Source organism: Vombatus ursinus, unplaced genomic scaffold, assembly GCF_900497805.2.
Source record: "Vombatus ursinus unplaced genomic scaffold, bare-nosed wombat genome assembly UNPS02009835.1, whole genome shotgun sequence".
Classification (NCBI taxonomy): domain Eukaryota; kingdom Metazoa; phylum Chordata; class Mammalia; order Diprotodontia; family Vombatidae; genus Vombatus; species Vombatus ursinus.
The window spans coordinates 2516815-2538541 of NW_020949613.1; the positions used below are offsets into that span (position 1 = coordinate 2516815).

The window sequence follows — 21727 nt, forward strand, 5'->3', positions numbered from 1 at the left end:
ACCTCTCCCTTCTGCACTCAGTGTACTCCTCTTTCTCATCACTTAATTTTTAGTCATGTCATTACCTCTAATTTATCTTATACTTGTGCCCTCTGTCTATGTATATCCTTTCTAACCATACTATTAGTGATACAATTTTTAGGAATTAGAATTATCATCTTCCTATGTAGGAATGTAAACATTTCAACTCTATTGAATCCCGTATGTTTTCTTTCCCCTTTTTATCTGTTTATGATTCTCTTGAGTCTTGATATTGGAGATCAAACTGTTGGTTTGATTCTGGTCTTCTCCTTATGAAAGCTGAAATCCTTCAATTTCATTGAATGATCACTTATGTGTTTACTTGGGGCTACATTAAATCACGTGGATGTCTTGCCACTGGAGGTTACCTTTTTGCAGGTGACTAAACTGAAGCACTGAAGGACATGGATTCTTTCCAGTACAGTAAAGTATTGGAATATTTTCCTGGGATTCTTCCCAAAGCTACTGGTCAGTTCTGGTTCAGTGGGATCCAAAACCTTCATACTTTTCAAAGTCATAAAGTCACTTTTAAGCCTGGACACACCTAACCCATGAATTATGTTTAATCATCTATTCAGAAAAATAAGTACAAAGTAGAAAAGGTGGCCAGCTCACCTAGTTGAGTTCTTGCTTCATGTGGTATAGATATAATTCAGCTCTTGGTGCCATCCTACGTTCCTTTTCAAGTATCTGGCCCTACTACTCCTTCAAAAATAAAAGGCACTTCAAAAGTGCTTGCATATTGAACCCTTGATGATCAAAGTTGTCCTAGAAAGCCTGTCCTTCCCAGCAAACAACTTGACCCTGACCTATTAAACAATGATTTGATAGCACAGATTTATCAAATAATGCCCTCAGTTAGCTGCATTAAAGTGTGACAATATGTTATTTCTAGGTATATTTTAATTTTTTCTGGGGATAATCAATGCTTTAATCCAATATGATTATGTCTAAAGGCAAGTTTTCAGCTCTTAGAAATAAATTGGCAGGAAAGAAGGTTATGAGCCTCAAATAACACACACAGAAACATACATACATACGTACATGCATGCATGCATGCACACATTCTGCCATTTTGTAAGGACAACCGTGAATATAAAGTTTGCCATTAGAGAACTGTGCATTGCCAACAGTGGATATGTGTGAAAATATGACTTATTATGATCACAGATTAAAAGATGGAAAGGATATTGGAGGTTATCTATTTGAACCCACTCATTTCATAAATTAGGAAACAAACCCAGTGAAGTTATTGACTTACCCAAAATCACACAGATGATCAAAATGACAAAAGAAATGATTTCAACTCAGGCTATATAACTTTAATCTCAGTTGTTTTTCCACTACACTTCATTCCACCCTTAATTTAGAAAAAAAATACAAGCAATTTTTTATGGGCTTATTTATTTTATTTGGTACAATGAAGAGTGCCGAACTTGAAGTCACAGTACTTAGATTCAAATATTGGTTATGCCTCTTATTATCCCTGTGACTGTGAAAAATTCACTTAATCTCTCTGAACCTTAGTTTCCATATCTATAAAATAAAACAGCTGGACCAGATGGACTCCAAAGTCCTTCAAGTCCTATATCTATGATTTTATGATCATATGTATTCCTCAACATGGTAAATCCCTGCATGCCATCTGCATCCCCTGTAGTCATCTACATTTTTAGTTATCTAAATTGGTAGCTATAATTTGCAAGGTTCTGTATCCACTGAATGTACCTGATTGTCCTAAAATTCTTGAATGTCCATTTCCTGTGGGAGATAACTTCTGTGTCTATATCCAATGCAGTAGAAAGAGAAAGGTAGTAGATGTGCCTATCTCAGTTATTACCAAATACTTAATTTTTTAAAAAATAAATTTATATCTGAGCCAGATCTTTCAAGAAAAATAAAAGTTCCTTCATGAAGAACTGTGTTTTTTGTCTTTGTGTCCTCAAGGCCTAGCATAGTGTAACTGCTTAGTATATTAATATATTGGTGAGTTGTTCAGTTGTGTCTAACTGTTTTTGGTCCCATATGGGGTCTTCTTGGCAAATATGCTAGAGTGGTTTGCCATTTCTTTCTCCAGTGGATTAGGCAAACAGTGGTTAAGTGATTTGCCCAGAATTATATAGCTAGTGAATGTCTGAGGCCAGATTTGAACTCTGGTCTTCCTGACTCCAGGCACAATAATCTATCCACTGAGACATCTATCTAGTAAATGGACATTTGGTAAATTGCTCTGAATTTGGATATAATTTTTTCTAACAAAGGTAATTGAAGATTCAGTACAAGGAAGAGAATGGGGAAAGTCATATGATTACAGAGGGTTTAGAAAAAAATTGAAAAAGCTGTTGATATTTTAGGATACAGACTGCTCATGAAGTTTTAAGAAGTCTACCAATTCTTCTCCCTTTTTTTTTTTTGCAAAATTCTATATCTAGATGGGGGGTACTCAGAGGAGCACAAGGAAGAAAAGAAAAATTTTGGGTATGTAAACCTTTCCAATTAATTTCCAACTAGAACATAAGAACTTCAGATACTTTTATTTATTTGCTGTCTTACTTTTATTGTCCAATTCATATTGCAAGTCACTGAAAGAAGGTCATAGTTTTGATGGTTTCTCTAGCACAGAATCCATCATGCTTAGTAAGTCATAGTAATGGTTTTCCTCAATTACATTCATCTTAACTACTAAGGAAGAAACCACAGCACTTTTAAAAAAATGGACAGCATTTAATATTATTCTCACATTTCTTTTTACAAGGCAAAAGACATTTAATGAAATTCAATAGTAAGACAATAAAAAAGAATGATTCAGGTATTAAACTGTCAAAATGAATGTCATCCTCAAAATATCCCCAAGGAGATGGAGCTTCATTTCCTAATTAACCCCAAAGACTCTAACATAACTGAGAAGGGTAGCATCCATTCACTCACAGAAAGATCCTATGGATATCTTTTTCTTCTCAGCATCTCTTTGACTTCCTGACAGGACAAGAGAGCATTGAGCATTCTATTGATGGTTTTTCATGGCACAGAAGTTACAGAATACATAGGACTAGGTGCTGTAGGCTGTAGCATGCTGAGATCTCTCAGAACTGTAATTTCCTCTGCAGGTCATGCCAGTCTTGGTACTGTATCGATATGGCTGCTATTTTTTCATCTTCCTCTCTACTTCCTCCTACCACTCCCCACATAGGGAGACTCATAGCCTTAAAAAGTTTGTAAATGCCTTATTTTTGGTAGCAGTAATTTTTCAATACACAATGCCACCATTGGACATTTCCTTGCAGCAATAACATAAAATCCCTAGCTATTTTTAAGTGTGAATTGAAAAGCACACCCATTTAATTAATGTCTTTTTGGGTGATGCCTCCACACTGCTGACCCAATGTTCAAGCTTTGGAGAGGTACAATACAAAGAAAATGTCTTTCACGAGAAATGTTCTCCCAGCCACAAGTATCATAGGAGTATGATGTTCCCTGACTAGAGAAAAAACTGCAAAATATTATTCTATTCATTTAGTATTTTGCATAAACTATATAACCATGACTAGTGGGTCTCTGATTCACAAGCATTTTTCTGCATAGTCTTTTTGTAGTTTGAAGCTTGGTCCTGCGGCTTTCCTGTTCACTCTTACTAACTTCTACCTGCTATGTGTCCTATTCAAATATGCTCCCTTCCTCCACTTTCACCCGAGTTGGCTGTAGGACACAATGAACTGGTCTTATGACATAATGTATTCTTCTTGATTCATCCTATCCAATGAGAATCCTAGCCCAAAAGCCAACACCATCTTTCATTTTTTTTGAAAAGTAGGGATTATTTTATTTTGATTTGTAATCATTAGACTGACACTATTTCTATTAGGAATTTGTTTGAATATGTGGATTCTTTTAAAGAAAAAATGGTATGGAATGAATAGTCCAAGTGAACTCAAAATTCCTAAAAGATCTCCATCATGAAATTTTAGATTGCAATTTTTAATGTAAAAATTTTCTTCAAGATATTTATAATGTGCTTAGCATGGTGCCTGGCATATAATAGGCATCTAATAAATGTGTTTTATCTCCCTTCCCTTCCCTTCTCTAATGCTCTCCACTCCTACCACTATTGTGGCCTATAAAATTTATAGTTATGAAACAGTCTTCTAAATAATCTCACCTATTTATTCTTTTTTTGGGGAAATTAAAAAACAAATGATTTCAGAGAGGCATTTTATCAGTCATATAAACTTATACAGAGTAAAGTGAAAAGAACTAAAAGAACATTTTTATACTATAAATAAATATTATAAAAATTAATACTTTTGAACACTTGTTAAATAGATGGAGAGAGAAATGAGTAGAACCTGGAGAATAATTTATAATGACACTGTAGTGAAAAAAACAACTTGGAAAGTTGTAACAATTCTGATAAATGAAAAGACCATCCATAAATCTAGAGGAACATTAGTGAAGCATACTATTCTCCTACTGGAAGAGATGTAACGGACTCAGGATATATAGAATGAGGTATATATTCCTTTAGCTTGGCCTAGTAAGGGAATTCCTCTTGCTTGATTATACATATTTATAACAATGTATTTGTTTTTTTTCTTTTTTTTTCCAGTTGGGTGGGAGGTAGAAGAGAAAGCAAATGAATTTCTGTTCATTAAAAGTAAAATTTATACTAAAAACACACAAAAAATCAAAAGCTTAACTATTTATAAAAAATAAGCACTTAACTCGAAGTAATATACAGGATATATTTGTTAAAAGGAAATAGGTGGAAAAGTGGAAAGGGAAGAGGAAGCAATGAGAGACAAAGTAAATTAAGAGTGAAATTAATTATAGGCAAAACCAAAACAAAACAAAAACCTCTAGCCAAAGAATGGGTTGTGTGAAGAAAGGTTTACAGAGAAAGAAATAAAGCCTAAGAACTTGGAATTGGCTCTGTGTCAAGGAAAAATAAGAGGGGAAAGACAGCAAAAGCATATTGCATCAAATCTATATCACTGGTGCTGAAAACATTCTTAAAATCACCTCCATCTTCTACATGATGAGGGAATGGGAAGCAAAGAGAAGAAAAATAATATAAGAATAAGGTGGAGGGAAATACACATATAAGTACTAATATGACTGGGATTAATTCACACAAAATGGAAGAGGATAACATAATAAATTCCAACATAAAATTCAACCATATTTTGTTTACAAGAAATATAAAGACACATAGAATTAAAATAAGAGGCTGGAACAAAATCTATTGTATTTCAGCTACAGATAAAAAAAGCAGGGATAGCCATTATTATTTCAAGTAAAGTAACAGGAAAAATCATTTTCATGAAAAGAGGTATAGAGGAACCTATGTTTTGCTGAAAGAAACCATAAAGAATGAATATAAATATTACACATATATGCACTTAATCACATTGCATCTAAATAGTTCAAGGAAAAGTTAAATGAATTACAGGAAGAAATATACCATAAAACTATAATATTGATGCTTCTCAATGTATCTCTTTTCAGACACAACTAGATATAACAAAAAATAAATAATTTAAAGATTCAAATTGATTTTTAGAAAAGTTAGATATCACAGCCTCAAGTGATTATTATTTAATGGTAATCACACACCTTTATTAAAATTGACAATGTGTCAGAGCATGCAAACCTTTCAAACAAATGCAAAAAAAACTATTAAGCATTTTTTACTTAACTAAAATGAAGTACAATTATTTTTGACAAAGAATAATTTTTGAAGAATAATTAAAAATTATGTTTTAAACAAAAACCTATTTGATCCAATTATATGTCAATAAAACTGGCAACCCAAATAAAATGGATTAGTGTTTACAAAAGTTAGTGACCAGGTTAACAGAACAAAAAACAAAATCTTAAAAAAAATTTGAGAAGAAATTAATACCAGCTCTAAACATATGCCCAAACAAATCAATAATGGCAAGAAGAACAAACCTTGGATCCTGTGTATTTACAAATATATTCTATCAATTTTCAAAGAGCAAAATAGTTGCAATATTACATAAACTGTATGAAAATTAGAAAATGAAGGGGTACTTCCACATTCCTTCTATGACACAAATATGGTCATTATTTCAATTATAGAAAATTAAAACAGAATAAAAATAAAACTATAGACCAATATCTCTAATAATCATTCTCATAAAACCTTAAAAATATTAGAAAGGAAAGTATAACAACATATTATACATATTATATAGAGTATGAGCAGATTGCATTTAAACCAGGAATGCTGGATTACTTCAATATTAGGAAAGTTGCCAACATAATTGCTCATCTTAATAATGAGAACAACAAAAATGATATGGCGATATTAACAGATGCAGAAAAAGCTTTTGAAGGGCTTTCTTATCTTTAAGACACTAGAAAACAAAAAAAATAGCTTTTTTAATATAACAAATAGTATTTATATAAAATAAAATTGTAGCATTAAATGTAATGAGATGAACCATATAACTTTTCAATATGTTCTATGGTAAAACAAGGATGTCCATCATCATTACTACTATTTGATACAATAGTAGAAATATTAATTATACAATGACAAGAAAAAGTAAATAAGTGGTTAAGAATAGACATAAAGGAAACTAAATTATCACTGCAGATATGATGGTTTACTTAGAGATCCCTAGAGTTGAACAATTAGTTACTTTGCCAAAGTTGCAGGATATAAAGTAATTCTACATAGATCATGATCATCAGCATTTCTGTATAATGCTAACACAAGTAGGAAACACTAAAAAATATACTCCTTTTTAAAATAACTGCAGAAAATTTAAAATATTTTACCCGTTAAGTCATACTTTGTTATTATTGTTCAGTCATTTCAGTTGTGTCTGACTCTTTGTGACCCTTTTTGAGGTTTTCCTGGCAGAGATATTGTAGTAGTTTGCCATTTCCTTCTCCAGCTCATTTTATAAATGAGAAACTGAGACAAACAGGTTTAGGTGACTTGCCCCAGGATCACACAGCTAGTAAGTCTATAATGCTAGATTTGAACTCATGGAAGTGAGTCTTCCTGACTATGCAACCTAGATAAATACAACTTGTAAAAATCTCTATGAAAATTCTTTAAAAAATAAAGCTCATAAATATAAATGGAAAAAAATTGCTCTGGGGTAGACTGAGTCAATATAGTGAAATGATAATATTACCTAAATTAATTTACTTATTCAATGCCATTCCACATTAGTAAAGGATTATATTATAGTTCTAGGAGAAATAGCAAAACTATCCTAGAAGAACATGATTATAAGAATCTCAAGAGAAATAATGAAAAAAAAACTGGAAAGATAGAGGTTTAGTATTACCAGATCTCAAACTATACTACAAAGTTCTAACCATCAAAATGTTTTTATAATTGGTTAAGAAATTGGTTGATCATTGAAAAAATTAAGTAGGCTACATATAGAAGGAAATAAATACAATAACTTCATGTTTTATAAAGCTGAAGATATTTGTTTCTTGGGGAAGAACTCACAATTTAACAAAAAATTCTGGGAAAACTGAGTGGGAATCTGGCAGAAATTAGGTATACAGCAGTATCTTAAACTGTATTCCATAAGAAACTCTAAATGGATACATGACTTAGACATAAATGGATACATGGATTAAACATAAAGGATGATATCATAAACCAATTAGAATAGCAAGGAAGGTATTACTTGTCGGATATATGTAAAGGAAGTGAGTTTGTGACATTTGAATAGATAGTTTTCTAAGAAGTCCATGCTATCAATAATCACATGGAAAAATTCTCCAAATCTCTAAAAAATGGAAATTAAAACAATAATGACATTCCATATTACAAACATCAGATTGGCAAAGTTGACAAAAAGGAAAAAAGATAAATGTTGAAGAAACTGCAAAAACAGACACATTAATGGACTGTTGATAGAAATGTAAGTTGGTATAACTCTTCTAGACACTTTTAGAATCCTGCATTAAAAATTAGTAAAATGTGCACTCTTTAATCTTCTCATACTACTACTAGGTCTATACTCCAAAGATACCAAATTAAGAGAAAAAGTACACATATGCAAAAAAATATTTGCAATAACTCTTTTTTACAGTAGAAAGGGACTGGAAACTGAGGGGATGACTATAATTTATGGAATGGCTGAACAAATTATGCTATATGAATGTAATGGGAAAATATAGAAAAAAAGAAAGGCATGCTCTCAGAGAAACCTGAAAAGCCTTATATGAATTGATACAGATTGAAGTGAGCAGAACCTGGAGCACAATTTATATAGTAACTGCACTATAAAGACAAACACTTCTGAAAGATATAAGAAATCTGATAACTAAATTAACCAGCCAAAATGCTAGAGAACCCTTGATGAAATATGCTACATAACCTTTTTACAGAGAGGTGATGGAATCAAGGTTCTGAATGATATATGTATACATACACACACACACATACACACACAGATATATATGTGTACTCACACATATATACACAGACACACATATATATCCATACACACACACACATACACACACATACACACACACACACACACACACACACACACACACACACACACACACATATATATATATGAAAGTTTACCCATAAAATGGAATTGGATAGCTGAGTTGATTAGCAACCAGAATCCAATAATGGTGTTTACAAAAACAAACAAACAAAAAATAGTTGAAGCAGTACAGTACAGTACATGCAGAGTAAAGGTAAGTGACTGAAGCAAAATCTCTTATGCCTTAGTTGAAGTACAAAAATAAAACAAACTAAAACAAAAACCTGAAGTACCAATCATGATATCAGACAGAGCAAAAATACATCTAAAAGGTACCATGGACAATGAAGGAATATCAATATTAAATAAGTAATATCAATATTAAAAATAAATGCATCAAATGGTATTACATCCAAATTCTTAAAGAAAAAAATTAAGTGAGTTACAGAAAGAAAGAGATAGTAAGACTATACTAATGGGGAACCTCATTTTCCCCTATCAGAAATAGATTAATATAAAAAAAAGAAATTAAGATAATAGAATTTTAGAAAAGTTACATATGAGAGATATGTGGACAAAACTGAATGGAAATAAAAAGGAATATACTTTCTCAGTGGATATGTACACAAAATTAGCCATGTATTAGGGCATTACAACCTCACAAACAAATGCATAAAATCAAAAATAGCAAATGCATCCCTTTCAAAATGTAGTTCAACAAAATAAAAATACATCTTTGGAAACATAGATTAGAAACTAATTGGAAACTAAATAATCTAATTCTAAAGAATAAATGGGTCAAGGAACAAATCATAAAATCAATCAACAATTTCATTAAAGAGAATTACAACCATGAGATAATGTACCAAATTTCATAAGAATTGTTCAAAGCAGTACTTAGTGGAAAAATCATATGTCTAAGTGCTTACTTCAATAACAAAGAAAGAGTAGACCAGAGGTTTGGGGAAAAAAAAAAAAACTAGAAAAGAACAAATTAAATATTCCCAATTAAAACAACAAATTGGAAATCTTAAAAATTAAGGTAGAAATTAATGAAATTGAAAGGAAGAAAACCATTAAACTAATAAATAAAAGTTGGAGCTTGTTTTATGAAAAAATAATAAAATAGATAAACCATTGGTTAATTTTATGTAAAAAAAAAGAAAGAGAACCAAATTACCAGTATCAAAAATTAAGAGTAAATAAAACTCCATTGAAAATGAAATTAAAGCAGTTGTTAGAAGCTATTTTGTCCACTTGTACGTCAATAAATCCAAGTAAGTGAAATGAATGAATATTTACTATAATGTTAATTTCCCAAATTAACTGAAGAGGAAATAGAATACTTGAATAACCCTATCATAGAAAAAGGAATTGCATGAGCCATCAATGAGCTCCCTAAGAAAAAAATTCCCGGACAAAATGGATTCAAAAGTGAATTCTATCAAACATTTAAAGGACCATTAATTCCAATACTATAGAAGTGATTTGGAAAAGAAAGCAAAAAAAGAAAGACCTGCAAATTCCTTCTACGACACAAATATGGTGATGATACCTAAGCCAGGAAGCACAAAAGAGTGAAAGCAAACTATAGAGCAATATTTTTAATGACTACTAATGCAAAAAAAATCTAAATAAAATAACAGGAAGGTGATGACAGCAATATGTCACATACATACAACAAAAATCATACATGATGACCAGGTGGGATTTATACCAGTAATTCAGTACTGGTCTAATATTATGAAAACTATCAACATCATTGACCATATTAATAACAAAATGAACAAAAAATCTTTTGACAAAATGCAACATTAATTCCTATTAAAAACACTAGAAAGCAGAGAAATAAATGGAGCTTTCTTTAATAAGTAATATCTATCCAAAAACCATCAGCAAATATCATCTGTAATGGTGGGAATGAGCTAGAAACTTTCACAATAAGATCAGTGGTGAAGCAAGAATGCCCATCCCCACTATTCTTATTTAATACTATACTAGAAATGCTAGCTACAGCAATAAGAGAAGAAAAAGAAATTCAAGGAATTAGAATAAGAAATGAGAAAACAAAACTACAATTCTTTTCAGATGATATGATGGTATACTTTGAGAATCCTAAAGAATCAACTAATAAAATACCTACTTGAACTTATTAACAACTTTAGCACAGTTGTTAGATACAAAGTAAACCCACCTAAATTATGAGCATTTCTATTACCAACAAAGTCCAGCAGCAAGAAATAGAAATAAAAATTCCATTTAAAATAACTATAGACAATAAAAATTACTTGGGAATCTACCTGCTAATAGAAACCCATGAATTATATGAACACAATTATAAAATACTTTTCATATGAGTCAGATCCAAGTGATTGGTAAAATATTAATTGCTCATGGGCACACTGAGTCAAAATAATAAAATAACAATTCTACTTAAATTAATTTACTTGTTCAGTGCCACAACAATCAAACTATCAAAAATTATAGAGCTAGGAAAAATAGTAACAAAATTCATCTAGAAGAACAAAAGGTCAAAAATATCAAGGAAATAAATGAAAAAAAATTTAAAGGAAACTGGCCTACCTGTACCAGATCTCAAAGTGTACTATGAAGCAGATCAAAATAATCTGGTACTGGTTAAGAAATAGAGTGGTAGATCAGTGGAGTAGATTAAGTATACAATACACAGTAATAAATGACCAGAATAATCCAGTATTTGATAAATGCAAAGATCCAAATTTTAGGGATATTGACTCACTATTTGATAAAAACTACAGGGAAAACGGTAAAATAGTTTGGCAGAAATGAAGCACAGACTGAAATCTCACACCAGATAGGGTCAAAATGAGTATAGGATTTAGACATAAAAGTTGATACCATAATCAAGTTAGGGCAGCGTGGAATAGCTTCGTTATCAGATCTGTGGATAAGAGAAGAATTTATGACCAAATACAGCACAGAGAAGATCACAGGATGCAAAAAAAAAATGACAATTTTGATTACTTTAAATTAAAAAGGTTCTGCAAAAACAAATCCAATACAACCAAGGTTAGAATAAAAACAGGAAACTGGGAAAAATTTACAGCAAGTGAATCTGATAAAGGCCTAATTTCTCAAATGTATAGAGAAATAAGTCAAATTTATAAGAATATGAGTCATTCCCCAATTGATAAATGGTCAAAGGATATGATCAGACAGTTTTCAGAAGAAGACATCAAAATTATCTATAGTCATATAAAATTCTCTAAATTACTATTGATTAGAGAAATGCAAATTAAAACAACTCTAAGGTACTACCTCATACCTATTAGAATGGCTAATATGACAGAAAAGGAAAATGACAACTTTTGGAGAGGATTTGGGAAAATGAGACATTAATATGCTATTGGTGGAGTTGTGACATGATCATATCATTCTGGAGAGTAATGTGGAACTGTGCTCAAAGGCTGATAAAATTGTGCACACTCTTTGACTCAGCAATTCCACTACTAGGTCTGTACCCCAAAGAGATCAAAGAAAAAGGAAAAGGATGTATACGTACAAAAATATTTACATTATTGTGATGGTGAAGAATTGGAAATTGAGGGGATGCCTATCAGTTGAGGAATGGCTAAACAAGCTGTGGTGTATGATTGCGATGGATTATTATTGTGCTATAAGTAATGATGGACAGGATGGTTTCAGAAAAACCTGGAAAGACTTGCATGAACTGATGCAAAGTGAAGTGAGCAGAAACAGGATAATATTGTACACACTGATTAACAATATTGTACTATCAACCATGAAAGACTTAGCTATTCTCAGCAATATAATGATCCAAGACAATTCTGAAGGACTAAGGATAAAAAAATGCTATCCACCTCCAGAGACAGAACTGATATAGTCTGAATGCAAATTGAAGCATACTTTTAAAAAATTGTCTTTGTTTTCTTTGTTGTTGTTGTTTTGGATATCTGTGTTTTCTTTCACTGCATGTCTAAGATGGAAATACGTTTTGCATGTACAGTCTACATCAAATTGCCTGTCTTCTCAATAAGGAGTTAGGGAAGGATTAAGGGAGAGAATTTGGAACTCAAATTTAAGAAAGTGGGTGTTGAAATTGTTTTTACACATAATTGAAAAAAACCTATATATATGTATATATGTACATATGAACATATGTACATATGTATATATGTATATATGTATATATAATTCAACAGGGAATTTTCATGCAATATTCTAATGCAAAGCAGTACAATTGCAATTTAACAATTTTAAAGATCTTTTCCTTTTAATCTGGCTGCACCAAAAAACATTTTCTGAATACCAGCTTTTCACTAACTCTTCTCCATTTTTACCTGTGTTTAAGGGCATGTTTCTGATGGTAATGAACTTCAGAAACCTTCAAAATCTATGTAATATTTTAAAATTTGATTCAAATTATTCCTCTAGTAAAGTCTTCTGAGGCTTTCCTAGTAGATTAGTTGAGGGAGTCCTCAAACTTGTGAAATTATGGATCCTGGAATTATTGACCTAGTAAAATTCTTGTCTCCTTCCTCATTTCTTCTGTTCTATGTTAATTTACTTTTAATACCTAGCTCTTCTGAATTTCCTGATGTTCTTAGATGATTAAGACCTAAGGGATAATATAATTTAAAATTGCAGTCACAAAGTTTGCTATTGTCTTATTTCTAGGTAATTACATGTTCATTCCATGCTTGAACGATCATATTAATGTTACACATTAGAATTAAGATCTGAATCAGACTTTACTCTGAGAGAAAAGAGTACAAATATTATAAAGAGATTTTGAAAATATAATTTCCCAAACCTTTTGCTGTTCAACACAGAGTGATGTGGTGGGTAGAGCAAAGGATTGGTACTCAGCAAGCCCAGACTCCAGCTACTCTTGGTTTTCGCTATTGTGCCCAATCCATAAGGAAAATCTAGGGAAGATGATGGCGAATTTAGGATTCTTTAAAAGGTGTAAATGTGTTCTTAATTTTACTGTTTGCAAAATAAGGCTGGCTAGCTGTTCTGTTTGTTCATTTACCATCACTGAAACCATTTAATATAGGCATATTTACTCATTGCAATTGGGCAAAATAAGTAGATTGGTAAAAATTGAGTAATAAAAGAGAACACCTGCTATTAGTTGACTCTACACATTATTAAAATGGAGATTACAGCCAAAGTTTGGTTGTATCACTGGGCCCAAATAAATAATATTATAAATGATGAAAATTAAAATAGACATGATGCTTTAGAAATATTTTGTTTTGTAAGAGCTAATTTTTCTAATCAATCAATTAGATTTAAGTGCTTTATTTTTATATGCAGGATTATATCAGTTCACAAATAATCTACCTGGATTTTTCCACTTCTGTTTTTATTCTGTAGATTGCTGCCAATTCCTGGGGAAAGTCATGGGGAGAGAATGGATATTTCAGGATTCTTCGCGGTGTGAATGAGTCTGACATTGAAAAGTTGATTATTGCTGCTTGGGGCCATTTGACGAGTTCAGATGAATCATAACATATCATTAAATTTGCCTGATGCCCTGCATTTAAGTAAGCCTCTTAAAATGAGGTTTTGCAACTTGAGGGTCCCTCTAACAATGGAATGTATGTGTCCTAACTTGTGATTAATTCATACCTGTTTTTTGTTTTGTTTTAACTCAGCTCTAGACCGCTCCTTTCTTTATTCCACTGAGTTATACAAAAACACTAATACAGCACGGCAGTAGTGTAAGCTACACAAAGCTCTTTTAAAGTGTCTCATCTCATCTTCCTTCTTTAGTGTTAGGGGCTTTAATGATTCACCATCTGTGATAAGACATCATTTCTCAGCATCATTTGCCTTAAAGGATGAGAACACCCATTAACAGAAATGGTAGTTCATTTCTTCAGTGGTACAAGCCTCAAGAGCAGAAAAAAATGAAGGAGAGATCCTATCCTTTTATAGCTGTGTCATTTGTTTTCATGGTGATACTTTCCTCAATCCAAATATGGCCCATGTGCCACTGAAAACAATGAAATCAGATTTTTTTTTCTCCCAATGACCTGGCAGTTATCACTCATTTCCTTTGGAAGTAGCAGATTTTTTTTCTAGCACATCACTGACTTACATGACATGATTAACAGTAAAATCCCTACACAGGAAACAACAGCTGCTGCAGTTCAGTACATAACAAAATATGATATGAAATAGATGTCATGTAATATGAAAAGGTGGAGTGTAGGAATAGAAAGCCTACTCTTGTCCTGCTTTCAACGCTTCTAAAACTTCTTTGAAGTCTATTAAAATTAGTTACACAACTGTAATTGGAAAGATTATATTTTTTCCTTCTGAAAACAGCAACATGATGCCTTGAGTCAGAAAGAATAAATATCCCTTTATCACAGTCATTTCACAGTTCACTGCTTGAGTTTCTGAAAAGTAAGCTTAATTGGCACTAATTTGCATCTAATCTTGATTTCAGTTTTCAACAGTTATAGACACAAACATAGCCTCATCATAATCACTGGGCAAGGAGATAATCTAATAATTTACTGACATCTTGAAATGGCAAACTAATAAATGAAGACACAAAGCTGATCATTATACAAATGACAATGGTGAATTGCAGTGACTTGAATGGGTGGAGGTAAAGAGAGGAGTTAAACTTTGCTATGTTGCTTAGCTTATTTCTTTGATATACAAGAGCTTGATTCTTAACATTTAACATTTTTCAGCTTAATTTTTGTATAGGGTTAAAATTTCCCAATTAGATTGGTAAGAACTTATTCTGATCAGGATGTGGATAATATGAGATAGAGAAAGGTATTGTGCAAAGACATGGCGTAGGGGAAAGAATATTAAATTGGAAATTAGGAGATTTCAGTTCTATCCCAGATTCTGTCACTGACTTACTTTATTGCTTTGATCAATCCTCTTTAACTACTTTGATTTACAGGGTCCCCAGTTTCTTTATCCATAAAATATAAACCGAATGATCCCTAAGTCCCCTTACACCTGTAATATTTGATAATTTTAAGATAATGGATCTCAAAGAGTTTGCTGCTGGACCCTGCCTGGTGTTTGGTGAATTGTATGGAACTTTTGCAATGACATGCACATGTTTGAGACTCTTGACTGTACCATTTTGAGCTGTGGTTCCTTACAGCAAAAAATAATGGGGTGCCATGAGCAAAGCCAAAAACAACTCCCCCAAAAAACAACCTTTGAGAGTCACTGTTCTAAGAAAAGATTTAACAGCTCCCTAATCAGAAGGAGATTTGATTCACAGAACTGGACCATATCAGAGGTATAAGAGGCCCCAGGAGCTAACTAATATAATCAAGGCCTAAGTAACAATTTCTTCTTCAACACTGTTAATTCATGTTGCACTTACATCCTCTTACATCCCCCAGATCTTTTCATACCAAATGCTTTCTGTCTATGCCTCCTCCATCTTGTACTTGTGAAGTTGAGTTATTTAACCTGTGTAAGAATTTATATTTATCCCTATTAAATTGCATTTTCCTAGATTTGACCACATGTTCTAGTCTGTTGATCTTTACCAAAATATCCTCTACTATACTTCATGCTCTTGCTGCTAGATTATTTTGAATGAGTACATTCTTTTAGCATACAAAGCTGATGCACACCTTTTTAACTGTTCTATTCCTTTTGAATTAATTATATGTTACCAGAGCTATAGTCCAGGCCATAGGTCCTATGCCAAGAAATCTCAATAATAAGTCTGAGGTTAAATTTGTCACCCTAGACAAGTATTTCCTTATTTGTTACCCATGATCTATACATATATGTATGTAAATCTAAGGCCCTGAGCTTTTTAAATTAATCCTTTTGTATATTTTAATCTATTCTGAATTTTTGCAGATATCCTTCTTACATTGCAACACTCTTGCTTGGTAAGAATGTGTACATTAGTTTTCTGTCACTTCTCTCTTCCTCTTTGGCTTTAAAGCCCTTTTGGTTATATTTGCATGACTGAGAAAATACATTTTTTTACAACATCTATTAGATATACTCCATATTTGGCCGACAGCTCTTCTTTCCCATATTTTAAGTGATGTTATAGAAATTCAAAACAAGTTCTCACACATCATCTTCTTAAATGATTATCTATGTCATAATTTATTTGTCATTGCCCCACAAAGAATATATGAAATGAGCCATTCAACTTCCAGAAAAGTAAAAAGAACTTGGTGTTAAATGTATTTTGTGATGTTTCACAGGTGATATAAGATATAATCTACACTGTAATTATAAGGTGGCATTTGTTCCATAAAAATCTTGGAGATAGATTTGGGTAAATCTTTCCCTACCATTCAGAAGGATAATAGTTAAGATTTCAAAAATAATTTTATATCCGGGTAATAATAATATAAAAGGGAACTCATGAAACCAGAGAATATACAGTATAATTTTACTGAAGAACTGGAAGTTTTTTGAGTATATTAGGGAGATCATTGAATTGGAATGGGACCTGATAGATTATCTAATTCAAAAGCCTCATTTTAGAGCTGGGGAAACTGAGGCCCAGAAAGACAAAGCATCAGATCCAAGATCACAAAAGTAATAAATACCAGATCTACTATTTGAACCCCTTGTCTTCCAGCCTCAGACACAGCATTTGTTTCACTGGGCCACATTCTCTAAAACACATTCTTCTATCTCTAAATCTTATTATTTCCTGGAAAATAAGTGCAAAATTCAACACTGAGGTGCTAATAGACCTTTCCTCTTTGATTTTTTTCTGACTAGATTAATAATTTCATTGATATTGGAAACTCCTTCATGCACAATAGTACTTACTCTGTAACTTGTAATCTTAGAGTTGCTTGGGTCACTGAGAGTTTAAGCAACTTGTCCACAATTCCAAAGCCAGTACATATTAAAGACAGACCTTGAACCTAGGTCTTCCTGTCTCTGAGACCAATTCTGTCCTCTATTCCATGATGCCTTTCTAGGCTTTCATAAGAATGGTTTTACAGAGCTAAAACATTCTCTTTTGCCATTTCAGGATTCAAATACCCAGAAGTTCTAATTCAATCCTATTAAATTGCTTTTCAGTTTGGATGAGGCTACTTGACCTAAAAGTACTTTTCAAGGGCTTGTAACAGCTGTAATCAAACACCTAGTGAAAATTCACTAGGGTGACCATCTAAGGTATGACAACTCCCGTGTGTGGTTGAGGTAGTCTGGAGACTATTATCATTATCAACCTATTAACTCAACCTATTATAGGTTGAGTTAAAAAGTTTAAATAACTTCAAGGCTAGTGTTTTGAAGGGAATATGACTGGATTTCAGAACAATGAGGGCCAAGTACTGAAGTCATGGGGAGAAAAAGAGAGTGACTAGTATAACCATAAATTATAGCAACAAAGATCTAAGCAGGATATAGCAAACTTTAAAGCAGAAAGGTGGTTGCTGAGTGGTAATGGCAAAGGGAAGGTATAAAGTGCTATCTCCTCCCAGCTTAGAGACTGCAGGGGAAGTTTTTGCCAGCCTTTGAGACAGTGCCAAGAGATTTAATGTCTTCAGGAGACAGAAAAAAATGTGAGAAGATGATATCTGGGAAGAAGGGAAGCTAGTTAACACTAGCTCTAAAAGGCTCAGTGGAGAAAGAAAGCAGAGGATAGCTCTATGGCTGAGCTTGGCAGGGAAAAAAAAAGTGGTGGGGAGAGTATTTCTGCCTAGGCAAAAGGCAAATCTGAATCACAAAGTGTGGAACAGCAGGACATGCATGGGGAGTAGAGAGAAGCTAAATTAGATTCCAGGTTCCAATTAAGATAGTCTGCAAATGCCTCTGTCAAATTTGATGCTGTCCCTCAGCTGGTTATAGCAGGGTGGGAGTGTGGTGGATTATTTGTTTGACAGAGATCATACCTCCTCTAATCATAATCATTGGCTGCCATTTCTTGAGTGCTTATTCCCATGCAGAGTATTGTGCTTAGTGCTAGACAGACTGAGAGAAGGTGTGAGAGACAACCTTTAACCCTGTGTTACTGTGGTTTATTTATCCTGCTACTTCTCTGTGGCATGGGTCCTCAAGTCATTTGGAGCAAGGAAGGAAGTCTGCTCTGGTAGGAGTGTGGCTTGGGGAGAAGATGTAATAGGCATGAAACTCTAGGGAGTGGCAGCTAGGGATCAGCAAAGGAAAAGGATCAGTGAAACACCTGGTACTCTGTGTGAGGAAGGATGTAGGGTGGGGGGATATTCACACCATTATTAGTGACTTTCCTCAATAATTCCCTGCTAGTTCTGGCTCTGGCTCTGAAGTGAACAGCAAGAATTGAAGTTGCCTGCCCTGTTTTTTCTCACCCAGTTCAAATCATGATTGTTGCCTGGAGGGTTTCCATTTAATCTGGTCATTCCAAGTAGCTTCTGAAACAAGACAGTAGAGGATTTTTCTTCCTTTTTTTCCTAGATGTTAAGAAGAGCCCTACCTGAGGAAAAAAATAGGGCAGACCTTCCTCTTGAGATCGAGGACTGTCTTTTGCTTTTCTTTGTGTCCCCAACTTAGCATGCTGCCTAACACATATGAGGTATTTAATGCTAGTTGACTATGACCTTGGGCCTTCACAATCTCCATTTCCTCATTTTAAAATGGGTTTAAAAATACTTGATGCAAATTTTTTTTTCACAATAGGCTTCTTGTGAAAGGGAAAAAAAAGTTAACAAAACACTACTTGAACGTTTTGCAGCAGATGGATTATTATAAATAACAGATGAGTTATTATCATCATCATCCTCATTATCTTCATCATTTTGTCTAATTCTCACCAATCCCTTGGAATGTGGATAGGTTTGAATGAGATAACAAATAATTTGCTTCATTGAATTTGAAGAGGGGGAATTATTTTTTTTTTATATCTTAGCTCAGGTCACATTGAGTCAGTGGTAGAATTACTCTAACACACTGAGTGAAGCTTTTGATTAGTAAGGTAGTCTACAGTCCCACAGAATATGCTGCTTACTATTGTGATTTATTCATTGAGTCTGTATACTCTTTAGCACAAAGACTACTACAAGTCTTTAGGGGAAGATCATGATGTGCATTGTCCCTTCCAATCTGCATCCACTTTCTTCACTTTGGTAAGACATTGGCTCAGTTTCCTCATGGTGCTGATAAAGGTTAGTGATGATTGGAGCTCAGTGCATTCATTTTACTTTTTTTTTATTTGAGAGGAGATTGATTCAATCTTCAAAATGCACAAAAAGAAGTGATTTTTTTTCTTTATGCATATATATTTTATGAAACCTTCAACACGTCTAAGTATATCAGAGAAAAAGATCCTAAGGGCCACACCTACAGATTTTTCTCAGAAAAATTAAACAAAGGAGAGAAAGTAATCCTCTGCCAATGTCAAGCAAAAGAAAATTGAATGAAGTAGAAGAGAAATATCTATTTCTCCCTTCAGCTCTAAAGGCTGCCATACATCATTTTGATACTAGCTCTACTGGGAATGTTTAAAGTTCCATTAATTCTTTCTTGCTCTGATAATTCTATTTGGTGGGATTCCAGAGACTGTGAGTAAGAATGCTATCAGTTCTTAAATGATCTGCAATATATTCTCTTAGTTCTCTCTTTTACTCAATTGAAAAAATAAACTTTTTTTTTCACACTTTTCAAGATGGTTTCTGATTTCTGTATAGAGCTCAGGTAAAACAAATGCTTTGTTACCTAGATGGAAATCATTGAGGAAAAAATGAAATGATATCATCAAGAAGCTAAAAAATTCCAATTTAATATTCAACTGGAACATTCAATGAAATTCTGATTTCTTTCCTATATGGTAATATGAATGGTGTTTTATGAGAACTTCCAAAACTTCATGTAAAAGAATATTTATTTCTAATTGTAGCCCCTGTGTATCAGAATCATGAAAGCAGGTCATCACAAATGCTCCCAAAAGAGCATGGTGTACCAGATTGGAATCAGAGACCTGGAATCCATCTCTAACTTCACCGTATATTAACTGAGAGCCTTTGTTCAGGCCATTTTCCCTCTCTGAGCTTCAGTTTCCTTGTATGTAAAGTAAAAGGGCCCAGCACTATAGATTTAGAACTGGGAATTGTGAGACCCTTTAGTTCAAACCCCCCTTTTTATAGATGTAGAAACTAAAGCCTAGAGATTTTAAGTGACTTGTTCAAGGTTATGCAGCCAGCAAGTTGTAGACCTGGGATTCAATCTAGGGCTGAGATTCAAACCAAGGTCTTCAGAACTCAAATCCATCATTCTTTCCACTACACAATGTTGTTTCTCTGGTCACTTCTAGCTCTCAGAATTATGATTCTGTTTTAATTAATGAGAACATGAAATTCTACTTTTACATTCAATTGAGATAAATCAGAAAAAAAACCAACTGTATAAGTTACTTTACAGAAAATTTAGTGATAATATAGAACTCCAGTTGTATCCACAGAACAAATAAATATGCTAAAGGTAGATTCAGATAGGTTAATGCACAATTGAACCATAGTCGTATCCTCAGTACTAGGCCATGACTGAAAAGTTAAGTGCCCCATAATAAGCTTTTGGAATTGAGGTAAGTGTTTTTGTCAAAAATTCAACAAAGTGAGCACATTACTGAACAATGTCTGCATTAATTCTAGCCAACAAACATTTATTGAACACTTAATATGTGCCAGGTACTGTGCTAAGCATGGGGAATATAAATACCAGGGACAGAGAGAGAGAGATAGTCTTTAACTCAAAAGAGTTTACATTTAAATGGAGGAAAATGACACACAAGAGGGAGATGACAAGTAGAAGGAAGAAGATATCCACATGGAAGCATGATGGAAAAGTCTGGAGAGTCAGGAGGAGAACTGGGAGAGGAATGAAGTGAGCATGGTTAGCCTAGGTACTTCATCAAAATGGAGGTTCTAGAAGGAACTCACAAATGGGAGAATGGATCCACAAGGGAAGAAAAGTTTTCCATATTGAGAAGACTGCTGGAGAATGATGAAGTCCAGAGAGTCAAAAGCAGAACCAGGAGATGAGGGAGTACACAAGGACTCAGTTTAGGATAAAAATGACTAAGAAGCCTAGAAACAAGGAACTGAACCAAAATTAACTCAACAAAGGGATCTCAAACACAAGCAACTGAAAAAAAATATTTACTTTGTTTAGAAGACAAAACTCAGAGAAGTGAGAGGTTGGTCACACCAACCCAGTTTTTCTTAATATGAGCTGACTGTCATGTTACA

The 21727-nt window shown here is 33.2% G+C and overlaps 1 protein-coding gene across 1 annotated transcript in view; it reads left to right on the forward strand.

The window, feature by feature from the left end:
* The window catches only part of TINAG (tubulointerstitial nephritis antigen), a 226306-nt gene extending 212270 nt beyond the window's left edge, over positions 1 to 14036 (forward strand). Inside the window, exons 10-11 of the mRNA XM_027852893.1 lie at positions 2454 to 2499; positions 13902 to 14036. Of these exons, the coding sequence (XP_027708694.1) occupies positions 2454 to 2499; positions 13902 to 14036 (181 nt within the window). The remainder of the gene's footprint in view (positions 1 to 2453; positions 2500 to 13901) is intronic.
* Positions 14037 to 21727: the final 7691 nt, after the last annotated feature.